Source organism: Mauremys reevesii, linkage group 1 (assembly GCF_016161935.1).
Source record: "Mauremys reevesii isolate NIE-2019 linkage group 1, ASM1616193v1, whole genome shotgun sequence".
In the NCBI taxonomy this organism is placed as follows: Eukaryota; Metazoa; Chordata; order Testudines; family Geoemydidae; genus Mauremys; species Mauremys reevesii.
In genome coordinates, this window is record NC_052623.1 from 167,158,521 (window position 1) to 167,171,899 (window position 13,379).

The 13,379-nt window shown below is 46.7% G+C and overlaps 1 protein-coding gene across 7 annotated transcripts in view; it reads right to left on the reverse strand.

Moving 5' to 3' along the window:
* Positions 1-13,379, reverse strand: part of LOC120396003 (sodium/myo-inositol cotransporter) — a 116,901-nt gene that overhangs the window by 55,138 nt on the left and 48,384 nt on the right. For 3 of the 7 annotated variants that reach the window (XR_005592917.1, XM_039520871.1, XM_039520872.1), the window contains exon 1: positions 6,937-7,037. The exons of 2 other annotated variants lie outside the window; for them this stretch is intronic. Coding sequence is in view for 1 of the 5 variants with exons in the window: in XM_039520874.1 (XP_039376808.1) it covers positions 6,937-6,981 (45 nt within the window). In the remaining 4 variants the exon portion in view is untranslated. Of the gene's footprint in view, positions 1-6,936; positions 7,041-13,379 lie in introns of those variants that run through there. 2 more of the 7 variants (XM_039520874.1, XM_039520868.1) reach the window with 2 other exon arrangements.

Consider the following 13,379-nt stretch of genomic DNA (forward strand, 5'->3'; position numbering starts at 1 on the left):
GCAAGAGCTTAAAAAAGTGTACCAAAAGACAGTCCCCTAAATCCATACTTAGATGCCTAAATATGTAGAGCAGATTTCAAAAGAGCTTGGTGGGGGCAGATGGGGGGGGGGGGACAGAGGGAGAAAGATGTTTGGGATCCAGTATTGTTTGTTCAAAAACTTTTCTCTGGGTTCATAATCAGGGCTGCAATAATTTCTGAACATTAATAAGTTCAAAACATGTGGGTAATCAGAAATGAAGGGAGGCATAAAGCAACTCTAAATGTGGTGGCCTTTCTGCAGGTTTGAGCTGTGCTCATCTTACCAAGCCCTCTCAAGCAGCAGCTTATGAAACTCACATGAGGCCACAAATATTGCACTGAAAAATGTATGGTCCCTTTAAAGTGACATTTCAGTAATGTTGCAGACTTCATCAACTTTTATGTAGGGATATTAAGCAAGTATATGTATCATGGTCTGAGTACATAACTTGAAATTGTTGTGGAGTTGAACTCCACAACAGTGAGAAACCATGAAAACTCAAGAGTCAAGGCTATTAATGTAAACTCTGCCCCATAAAGATGCCATCATGCAACCTTACCTTCTTTCAACAAAGGGTATTGAAGATGAGCATGAAACATTGGTTTTATAATTTGCCTCATACATATCGCCAGCACTAAGTGAGCTGCTAGGTCACATCACAAGTTCTTTTCACATACATCCTCTAATTTCATGCAGATTTATAGATGACACATTACGGCCATTTAAAACTACATTAGGTGCAATGTTAAGGTCTGCTGGAGACATGTTCTGTGTACCGTGCCCCTCCCCCCACCCCCCTTGTAACCCTTCCAATCTGGCAGGCCATAGGAAGTTGCGGAGGAGCTGGGGGGCAGGGCAGAAAAACCAAAAAACTCCCCACAAGATTCTGCTAGCCACCCATCACCCCATGGAGGAGAGTCCTGATGCTGCTGGCCTTCTATGGTTCACAGAGACCAAGTCCCATTCCTAAAAATCCTTGTAGATCCTCAGGATCCAGGCTCTTCTCCCTGATGAATGGACAACTTCCTAATGTCCAAAGGACTGGAGCTCTTTTACTTTTGTTTGCAGGAAAGGAGAACTACAGGTGGCATGAGACTTGGAACCGGACAGAAAAACTCCCCCCACCCAAAGCCTTTTGGGAAGGGAGAAGGGTGAGTGACAAGGAGCAATTAACTCTTTTGCTACTCCCCAAGCACCATGCAGTGGGGGAAGGGATGGCAGAAGGACCCCAGAGAGTAAAGGATCCCTTCTCTTACTCACCTTCCTCCTCAAGCCCATTCAGGAGCTCCCCCGTGAGTGAAGACCCCCTTCCCTTAACTGCTTATGAGCTCCAGCCAGCCTGTGGTCTCTCTTTTTTCAGGTCAACAGGGCAAGGACAGCACACCCTGATAAGCATGAAAAGCCCCTTTGGCCTCAGGAGATAAGGCAGCAGGGGTGTACCCGAAGAACCTAGGCTTGAGAGTGGGGCTAATTGGCTTTACATGGTTTACTGAGTGCTTTCTTTGAAAGCCTTAAGGTCTACCTCTTGTGGATTTTAGAAGGGGCCCAAAATGAAAACTTACCTTAAATATGGCGCAGCAGTCACGCCCCAGTAAATACCACAATTTAACTGAAAGGTCATTATATTGGAATTTATTGTACACAGTGTTGTCGTAGCCATGTCCATCCAGGATATCAGAGAGACAGGCTGGGGATGGGGTAAATCTCTTTTATTGGACTAATTTCTGTTGGTGAGAGAGACAAGCTTTCATGCTACAGAGTTCTTGACCTGAAGAAGAGCTTTGTGTAGCTCTAAAGCTTGCCTCTCTCACCAACAGAAGTTGGTCCAATAAAAGATTTACTCCACCCTGACCTTGTCTCTTGGATTTATTGTACATTTACCATTAAAACTCTTTAAAAGTAATTGTGTTTAAGTCCATTGAATATGTTCTCATCCCTTGTCCTAAAATGAGAACTACTATGGGTTTATGGAAAAATAGAGTCTGTAAAATTAATTTGATTTTTTTTTAATGAGATTACAAAATTGGTTACTAACCACTAATGGTGGTTACATAACATACTTTGAAGTGCTTTACAGTAATCTCTCAGAGCTGCACCATTTTGATTAAAAATACTAGAAAGATATAAAATTAACATAGCACAGTGTGTTTACCTGCCCCGTCCGCAGGTCCAGCCGATCACGGCTCCCACTGGCCACGGATCGCTGCTCCGGGCCAATGGGAGCTGCTGGAAGTGGCATGGGCTGAGGGACTTACTGGCTGCCGCTTCCAGCAGCTCCCATTGGCTCGGGGCAGCGATCTGCGGCCAGTGGGAGCTGCGATCGGCTGGACCTGCGGACAGGGCAGGTAAACACACCGGCCCGGTCCGCCAGGGGCTTTCCCTACACAAGCGGCGACGCCTGTTTGAGAAACCCTGCCTTACAAGATCGGGAATTTCCACAACAGTTTAAATATGAGGTACTGTACCTTAGTGAAGGGTTAATAAGCATCATCAACTCATGTCCTACTGTATACAGTATGCTAGTGTCTGTAACTTGAAGAAAGTTTATTTAACCAATACATCAAAGGCATTTGTCCTTAGTTAGGATTAAGCCGATAGTAAATTTTAATTGTTAAATCCTGACTACTTAATTTAAGTAGACTGGCTATTCAAATTGAAGAGAGCTAAACTATTTTCTGAAACAATAAAATCCTCTGCATCCACCCCTCCAATGCATAACCCACACTTTGGTAAGTCAACTTTTAAAAAGAAAATGGGATTATTTTTATATGGCCCTGAGAAACATTAGATATTTCAGTCCAGAAGGTAGTACTCATAGAAAGTTTATTTACATACAAGGCTTGCAAAAGAAAGTGCTTCCACAGAATAGTTACAGCAGGAGACAGAGCTCTCACAGGGAGCTGGACCCAGACTCTTCTCTTGTGTAGTCATAAAGTACTCATGCCTACATCTCACATGTTAAGTCAAAGAAGTGCATCATGTATTTAGTGCCTAATTTTTTCACAGTAAACTCTTTATGCAGTCTATGAGCCTAGTGAGAGACAGGGACAGGAAGAGCAATCTACCTGTAAATTACTCCAGCAGGCAAAAGGAAGAAAGGAGAGAATTGTGTGTCTGATCTTACTAAACTGTGAGGTGCTGATATAATCACTAAGGTCTCACAAACATTTATAGATCGAAAAATAAATACAAGCAATGCTAACCAGTAGGAAAGAAAAAGTAGAGGATTAAAAAAAAAATCTGCTTCTTAACCTCTTCCTTTTTGTTTTTCTTCCCAGGAAGAAGTATCAAAAGCTCAGTTGTATAAAGATCAAGTTGTCAGGCAGCACTTTTGTCCATAGCCTGGGCTTCCCTAAGGTAGCTGAATGTTCTCCGCAGCAGGCAGAGAATTTATTGAAACATGGCAACCTGCTTGGATGGCAAACAATACATGTTGAAAAAAAGTTAGCAGGCGAACAAAGTCAAATTCAGAAGCAAGGGCAGCCTTAGAGAATCACAAGATATTTGTGAAATTATTTGCTGAAACAGGAGAATTATATATGAAAAAAGTTAATTGATATTGCATGATTCATGCAATTGGTTACAAAACTGAGTTCATCCCAAAACCCCTGAATATATTCTTCTCTTGAAGGGAACTAATAAAATATTTAACGTGAAAATAGACTGCTGATTCAGTTAGAAGAAAACTAACTGTAGGATTTATTGAAGAGAGGTATACCAACGCACAAGTCAAGCTGCAGCAAGAGGCAATGCCACACAAGGGATCAAGAGTATAGGTCCCATGTCTGTCCTAGGCTTCCAGGCTGGCAGCATTTCCTGAAGGAATGTTTCATTGCTCCCCCTTCAGGTCAATCTGAGGAACAGCATTAGAGCAAGACAAAAACATTTCCAAGCCCTCACTGACTAGAAGGTTCATCATCACAACTGGGAGAACAGGCAGGAAGTTTCCTGAAGAGTTCCCTTTTCCCCATACATTCCCTTGGAACTGACTTAAAATGTCACTACCCTCTCCTTCTGAAGGCTCGCCTTTGCTACAATGCCTATAATGCGGGCTGGGCTGAATGGGTGGGTGGGGGGGAGCAGGTGGTCAGATTAACTGCTAATTCTTTCTATTTACAATTAAAAAAAAAATCTATGAGGTTTATTGTGTACCACTACCTTCACCTTTCATGTCACTTGTACTTTCTGCCTTGAAGAGTTTAGAGCCCCAGGATTACATCTCCATACATTTGTGCTGCAGCTTTTACAGGGAGCACTCTATCCTTATTGTGGCCTCTCATTAAGGTAGAGGAAGATTTTCAAAAGCAGAAGTGGCAGTTAAGCACCATACTCCCATTCAAAGCCTCTGTGTCTTTGAAAGATCTCTTCCATACATATTAAATAATTGGACAAAATGAGTACCCCAGCTAGAGACAGTGACGGAACCAAAGTCTCACATGCTATTTCTTGGACTGCAGTTGCAAAGATGTCTCAAATATAGAAACAATATTTAATTTTTTTCTAGAAAGTCATCACTAGGGTTCTTTGTTTTATCAGGAAATACTAAATAGTGTCAAATTCAAACCTAGTTTATTCAGGACCCAGTTGTGTGTATTAAATCATTCAAGTCCATAAATATATTGGTTAATGCAATTCATTACAGGATTTCAGACTATTAGCCCAAACTGAATTTTCTTGCTTTGGTGTGTTTATGTCACAGCCTTAGTAATAGTTTTTGCACTTTAGAATCTTTAAAATACAAAAAGGTTTTAAACCAGCATGCTGTGCAGGGAGAGATCTTATGGGGCTCATTAAAACAATCCACTTCTTGAGATTCAGCACCACCACTTTAGGGAAGCTCCACAGTCAGCACAGAATTGCCCTTTAAAGGTTTTAACTGCACAGAAAGTCAAACTGCAGCAAGATATTTGTAGACAGCAAGTTAGTTTACCAATTAAAATGAGATTTAAGATGAACTCCAGATTTTAGAATTATGATACAAGGAGTAGGTTAGAAAAACGTGAGTTTCTATACCTAGCTTAATTTCACCAGAACTACAGAGCAGTTAACTCAAATCATTTTAGTCTGCGGAAATGCCTTAAAGAAAGAACATTTGTTAAGAAAGTACATACTGGAGAGTCAAACTTTTTTAAGAGAGTATTTTAATTGTTACCATAATGTTTTACTGTAAGTGTATAAATGCAGATAGGAGGCATTCTGTCACTATAAGCACATCTCTGCTTCACGATGTTCTAACCCCAGGAATGTTTGTGAGGCTCTTCGAAGCCACAGTACTCCTAGTCATGCTTGCATTATAATTTGTTTGTAAGTCACTGTGTTGTCAGATCTGTGATACCTTCCCTCCCAATTCAAATACATTATACATTGCAAGCTCTCTGTAACTGCCACACCTCACTTTTTTTTTAAAAAAAGAAGTCTAGCACAGAAGTTACATGTAAAACGAATGGAAATGGAGCATGTAATCTTGTGCTAAACACTAGTACAACAGAAAGAAAGATGGAATTAAATTAACAGAAGAAAATTAAACATTTCAGCACTATTACAAATATATAAAAATAGTTAAAGATGAAAGTTAGCAAGAACACATTAACAGCATGTAATTTGTAGGATTAAGACTTAAAAGGGTACGTACACTAATAGAAAAGCTGCTGCATTTAGACACTAGCATTGGGCAAGGACCCTAAGCAGTAAGCTTTATAGCAGTGGATAAAGATGGGTTGTGTACGTAGCTTAGCATGAGGGGCAGGAAAAAGGAATACCAAATATTCACCTTACACTAAGCGTGTTTCAAAGTCCTGTCTACATTAGGGAAATTAAGAGAAATTTAAAAAAAAAAAAAGCCATACATACATAGCTACCAATGCTGGTTTGGCTCCCTGTGCAGACGTGTGAGCAATTTATTTTTTTTTTTAAACACAAATCATCTAACCCCGTTCCTAGGCACTCAAAACCATGGCAGGATCGGGCAAGCCATAACACCAATGACACTTGGAGACCTCTATCATTATCAAAGGAGCTCAACTGGCATTAGCAACAGTGGAAACCACCTGAAAGATTTCCCTAGCATGGACAGGGTCAGAAGGTCACAATGCTGGCTCTCTCTCCCTTGCACAAAAAGGTAATGCTGTAACTTACAAGGCCTGTAGGCCTTTGTAAGGAGAGAGAGCACCTAGCAGCAACTGCTGTAACTATCCTAGCACTTACTACTGTGCTTAATTTGTGCCAGGGCTAGGCTTGACATCAGTTATGAAAGTAAAATAAACGGCTTGAACCCTGGCACCTCTCTCATTACAAATTAAGCACTGACCTGTTATAAGCCACCATACCTGTGGAGAGGAACCACAGTGGAACCAGTGCTGAGCCTAGGGTTGCTAACCCTCCAGGACTGTCCTGGAGTGTCCAGGAATTAAAGATCAATCTTTCATTAATGATAATGTCATGTGATGAAACCTCCAGGAATTCATCAACCAAAGTTGGCAACCCTAGCGGAGCCGGATCACAGGGCAAGGGCAGGAAAGGGCGCAGGGCAGAGAGGAAGTTCTTTCACAGGCCAGTTGGGTACATCACACTCCCCCCTACACTTGCCCAGCTGAGCAGCCCAAACCCGAGGCCTTCAGGCACCGGCACAACTGGTTTTCCCCTTTTTTCCCCTTGCAGCCCTGGGCAGGCGACGATACCTGCGAGCCCGCCCCCATGGCACGCACGTGTGCGCTCAGCCCGCGGGGCAGCGGCACTGCCCGGAGGCGGGAGGCCGCAGGGACGAGCCGGGGCGCGGGACAGGGGCCCCGGGCGCTAAGGCGCCGGCGGTCGGGTCGGGGCGGGCCAGGCACACGCGCCCAGCACCGGGCTGGCGGGAGAGCCACGCGGGGCAGGCAGGGGCCGGGGCTGGGGCTGGGTCCCCCCCCCCGCACTCACCCTCTGCATGGCTTTCAGGATCATAGCCCGCTCATAGCGGGGCATCCTGCCGGCGGCGCAGAGTTGGGGGCCGAAAGGGGGGCGCGGCCCGCGGCTGGTGGCGGGCGGGGGGGGTGGGGGGGGGGCGGGGGCCGCTCCGGCGCGGCGCTGCTGGGTCCCAGGCTGCACAGGCGGAAGGCGGGCGAGTGTCGCTGCTTAAAGGGCGCCGCCGCCAGCTGCGCAGGCTCCTCAGCGCCGCCCCCCGCCGGCCTCGGAGCCAGGCACCGCCCCCCCAAGTCCGCCCCCCGCCCCCGGCCGGGCTAGACGCGCCCCCACGCGCGCCCCCTCCGACCCGCAGCCCCGCTCTGTCCGCGGCTGCCCGGGGCTGGCGGCCGGCGGGGGTCGCAGGTCCGAAGCGTGCAGGGCGGGGGGGCTCCGAGCCGCGTGTCTGAGGCGCTAGCCCCGCCCCCTCCTGCGGCGGCTTCCGCGCTGCTGCTCCTGCTGCAGGGAGTGGAAGTTTCCACTGTGCCGGCCCCCACCAGGCAGGCACCGCTACACACCCCGCTCGGGGCGGCCGAGCCAACACGTGACACACGAGCACAGAGGCCCCCCCCGCCCCCCCTCCCGTCAGTGACACCCGGCCTCACAGATATCCCCGGGGGGTGGGGGCAGCTGGCCTGGCAGGATGTTCCAGAAACATCGGCATAGACACACTCCTGTGCCAGAGACACCGACCCACCCTGCCCCACCCCAGGCAACCAGCATCAGAGATCCCACATACATACACTAGGGCCAATTGACTCCCTGCCCCACAGAGACCCGGTGCCACTGGTACACACCCACACGTCTCTCAGTGTTCCAAACCCCTCGGCCCCCACCCCGACACCCCCCCCCCACACACACACCTCTACCTCATGGAAAGGGGAAACACCAGTGCCAGAGAGCCCTGACACAGTTCAAGGCAACTGCACCTGTATTCCCCCTTCCATGGTCCACCAAGCACATCCACTCCAGGCTCCTGGCTTCTTATCATTACTTGGAGGGAGAGACCTGCATCTCTCCACCTCCTGACCAGGGTTTTTCTAGGCTACACAGTTCGCTACAATCCAGACTGCCTAAACAGGCCAGTGTCCGCAGGTTGTTTTCTCTCCAAACGTTATGAACAGCGTAATTGCCCATAGTTATAATTTACCACTGAGCATTTTAAATGCCATGAACCCACAGCTGGGTTTTCCCTAAGGTTACACGTTCATAGCTCTCTCCGATTCAGAGCCAGAACCCAAACTGGGCAGATTACCCTGTTTCCTTATACAGATCAAGCCTTTGTCCTCCAGCCTCCAGGAACAGGAGACAATTACCTTTTCAGAGCTGACAATTACCTTCTCAGAGCAGAGCTTCAAAAGGCTGGGGGTTTGCATAACCAGCAGTGGGGAACTTCCATTACCTCCTCGCCCCCACCCACCCCCAAGGTATTTCCCAGGAACTCCATTTCACCTCAACTGCTAGAAGAGGGCCTCATCCTCCCTGATTGAACTAACCTCCTTATCGCCAGACTGATTCTGGCCTGCATATTTATACCTGCCTCTGGAAATTTCCATTACATGCATCTGATGAAGTGGGTATTCACCCACAAAAACTTATGCTCCAATACATCTGTTAGTCTATAAGGTGCCACAGGACTCTTTGTTGCTTTTTACAGATCCAGACTAACACGGCTACCCCTCTGATATTTCACACTTAGTGTCCAAAAAAATCCATTCTTGTCTAGCACAATTTCAGTATAGTCCTTTGAACTCCCAGCCCTCACATCACATCTCTACCACTAGAGAGGTAACAATCCCAGCCCACAACAATACATAAACTTTGCATTTAGTACAATAAGATTTTCCAAGGATATTTCAGGAAATTGCTATATCTGTCATATGCCCCTCCCCCCCATACACATCAGGGCAGTGATACATTCTGCCAATGGCACCATTGCCACGCATACATGCCAGTAGTTAAAAACATCAATACACATCCCTGTGCCCCACCAAAAATAGACTCTTACACACACAACTACCCATGCAAGATACACGCACAACTTGCCCTGTGATCCAGAGAAGCATTCACCCATTCCTAGGCTAGGACTATAACAGCATTTAAAAGAGAACTGGATAAATTCATGGTGGTTAAGTCCATAAATGGCTATTAGCCAGGATGGGTAAGGAATGGTGTCCCTAGCCTCTGTTTGTCAGAGGATGGAGATGGATGGCAGGAGAATGATCACTTGATCATTGCCTGTTAGGTTCACTCCCTCTGGGGCACCTGGCATTGGCCACTGTCGGTAGACAGATACTGGGCTAGATGGACCTTTGGTCCGACCCGGTACGGCCGTTCTTATGTTCTTATTCCTGAAGTCCCTCCCACATATATGCATACAGTTTTGTGAGGTCATTCATCTACATACATACAGTCTTTATTGAGACCTCCAGCACCATGCTCAAACACCAATGCCTGATACTCCTCAACACACACACACACACACACACACCTTTAGAACCCCCATGCAAACACACCGATGTTTGAGGTCCCAACGTGCACAAACACAAATACATACACGAGCTTCCTAATCATACGCCTTTATGAGGCATCCTATATACACTTGTGTGGGAAGCCCCTATTCCATATGCAACTCCCCTTCAGTTCCCCTGCCCCCACATTACCCCCCCACACACACACACGTAAAAGGATCTCACAAAACTGGGTGACTAGGCAACAAAATGACAGATGAAATTCAATGTTGATACGTGCAAAGTAGGGCTGTCGATTAATCGCAGTTAACTCACGCGATTAACTCAAAAAATTAATCACATTTAAAAAATTAATCATGATTAATCGCCGTTTTAATCACACTGTTAAATAATAGAATACCAATTGAAATTTATTAAATATTTAGATGTTTTTCAACATTTTTATATATATTGTATTCTGTATTGTAACTGAAATCAAAGTGTATTATTTTTTATTACAAATATTTGCAAAATATCGTAAAAATGATAAACAAAAGAAATAGTATTTTTCAATTCACCTCATACAAGTACTATAGTGCAATCTCTTTGTTGTGAAAGTGCAACTTACAAGTGTAGATTTTTTTTTGTTACATAACTGCACTCAAAACTTTAGAACCTACAAGTCCACTCAGTCCTACTTCTTGATCAGCCAAGAAATTAGGTTGATTTAATGTGTCAGTTTTTTAGAAATCGATTTGATACAGTTGACTGTGTGTGTCCCCACTTAAGACCATTAAGTCAGTGGAGTGTATCCACAGTACCAAGGCTAGCATCGACTTTCGGAGCGTTGCACTGTGGGTAGCTATCCCACAGTTCCTGCAGTATCTGCTGCCCATTGGAATTCTGGGTTGAGTTCACAATGCCTGATGGGGCAAAAACATTGTTGCGGGTGGTTCTGGGTACATGTCGTCAGGGTCTCCCCTCCATGAAAGCAACAGCAAAAAATCATTTCTCGCCTTTTTTCCTGGGTTACCTGTGCAGACGCCATACCACGGCAAGCATGGAGCCCGCTCAGCTCACTGTCACTGTACATTTCCTGGGTTCTGCTGCCAGACGTGGTACTGCAGTGCTACACAGCAGCAGCACCTTGCCTTTGCAAATTAGCAAAGACTGTTAGCAGCCATATTGTACCGTCTGCTGCTGTCTCCTGGTTCCTCCTAGCCAGCCTCGGTGAGGTCAGTAGGGGGCTCCGAGGCAGACATGGATGCTCCTGGCCGGCCTCGGTGAGGTTGGTCAGGGGCGCCTGGGCAGACATGGGTGTTCCTGGCCAGCCTCAGTGAGGTTGGTCGGGGGTGCCTGGATATAATGGGAGTGACGCCAGGTCATTCCCTTCTTTAAGTTTTGTCTAATGGAGATTCAGTCCTGCCTGGAATATCAGGCAAGCCTACCAGAGAACCAGAGAGATAAACGGCCATTGTGGGTCAGAGCCCCAGACATCCCACTTCCATGATGAGCTGCATGCCATTCTAGGGGGTGCCCCTACAACTACCCCACCCCTGTGCTTCCCTCCTCCCCCACCCCTCCTGGGCTACCTTGGCAGTTATCCCCCCCCCCCATTTATGTGATGAATTAATAAAGAATACATGAAATTGAAATGACTTTATTGCCTCTGCAAGCAGATCAAAGCGGGGAGGGGAGGGTGGTTCAGGTTGGCTTACAGAGAAGTAGTGTACACAAAGGGGGCGGGTTTTCAATCAAGAAGAAACAAACAGAGCTTTCACACTGTAGCCTGGCCAGTCATGAAATTGGTTTTCAAAGCTTCTCTCATGCGCAGCACGCCCTGTTGCGCTCTTTTAACCACTCTGGTGTGTGGCTGCACTTAATCATTTTGTCTTTTAGAACAGTGTTCGGATAGCACAGATTTATCTCCTCATACAGAGATCAGATCCAGTACCTCCCGTTTGGTCCATGCTAGAGCTCTTTTGTGATTCTGGGACTCCATGGTCACCTGTGCTGATCAGCTCGCCACGGTGGCCAAACAGGAAATGAAATTCAAAAGTTCGCGGGGCTTTTCCTGTCTACCTGGCCAGTGCATCTGAGTTGAGAGTGCTGTCCAGAGTGGTCACAATGGAGCACTCTGGGATAGCTCCCGGAGGCCAATACCGTCAAATTGCATCCACACTACCCCAAATTCAACCCAGCAGGGTCGATTTCAGCGCTAATCTCCTTGTTGGGGAAGAGTACAGAAATTGATTTTAAGAGCCCTTTAAGTTGACAAAATGGCTTTGTGATGTGGACGGGTGCAGGGTTAAATTGCTCTAATGCTGCTAAATTCAACCTAAATTAATAGTTTAGACCAGGGCTAAGAGAAACAAGTTTGTTTACATTTACAGGAGATAATGCTGCCCACTTCTTATTTACAATGTCACCAGAAAGTGAGAACAGGCATTTGCATGGCATATTTGTAGTCAGCATTGCAAGGTATTTATGTGCCAGTGTAAATGGGTCGGACTCACCCTGCAGCGTCTCCTGCTGGTGACTCCGGGAATTAGCTCGTTCCAGCCCTGGAGCGCCCTCTGCAGGCCAGTGATCCGCCTGTCCTCTGGCCCCCGTGTTCCTCCCTGGACCCGGTGCCCTTTTATATGGGGGTGCTGCCTCCTGGCAGTAACCCCTTTCACTCAGGGTTTCCCCTCCTGAGGGAAGCCCCACCCTCTATCCCTACCTTGCCTCAGTGTATGGCTACTGCCAGTCATTGTCTAGCCCCACTTCCTGGAGCAGACTGCAGTATCAGCCAACTCATCACTGGCAAGGAGGGTTTGGACCTGCTGCTTTGGCCTACCCCTGGGCTGCCCTCTGCAACCCCCAGTACCTGTTAGCCCTCTGCTAGGCCGCAGCCTGGGGCTTTCCAGGCTGGAGCTCCCCAGCTCTTCAGCCTTTCCCCAGCCCTGCTTCACTCAGGTATCCAGTCTCAAGCTCCCTGCAGCTAGGCCCTTTTCTCTCTGAAGGCAGAGAGAGACTGTCCATACTTCTGGCTTCCCTGGCCTTTTATAGGGCCAGCTGTGGCCTGACTGGGGTGTGGCCCAGCTGCAGCCACTTCCCCATTCAGCCCAGCTTTTAGAGCCACCGCACTCAAGCCCTGCCAGGCCGCTCTTAAACCCCTCTGGGCAGGAGCAGGGATCCACCCTGCTACAGCCAGATATGCTAAACATTCATATGCCCCTTCATGCTTCGGCCACCATTCCAGAGGACATGCTTCCATGCTGATGACGCTCATTAAAAAAAAATGTGTTAATTAAATTTATGACTGAACTCCTTGGGGGAGAATTGTATGTCCCCTGCTCTGTTTTACCCGTATTCTGCCATATATTTCATGTTATAGCAGTCTCAGATGATGACCCAGCACATGTTGTCCATTTTAAGAACACTTTCACTGTAGATTTCACAAAACGCAAAGAAGGTACCAATGTGAGACTTCTAAAGATAGCTACAGCACTCGACAGAAGGTTTAGGAATCTGAAGTGCCTTCCAAAGTCTGAGAGGGACGAGGTGTGGAGCATGTTTTCAGAAGTCTTAAAAGAGCAACACTCCGATGTGGAAACTACAGAACCCAAACCACCAAAAAGGAAAATCAACCTTCTGCTGGTGGCATCTGAATCAGATAATGAAAATGAACATACATCTGTCTGCAGTGCTTTGGATTGTTATCAAGCAGAACCCATCATCAGCATGGACGCATGTCCCCTAGAATGGTGGTTGAAGCATGTAGGGACATATAAATCTTTAGCGGATCTGGCACGTAAATATCTTGTGATGCCTACTGCAACAGTGCCACAATGATGCCTGTTCTCACTTTCAGGTGACACTGTAAATAGGAAGTGGGCAGCATTATCTCCTGCAAATGTAAATAAACTTGTTTGTCTGAGCGATTGGGTGAACAAGAAGCAGGATTCAGTGGATTTGCAAGTGCTAAAA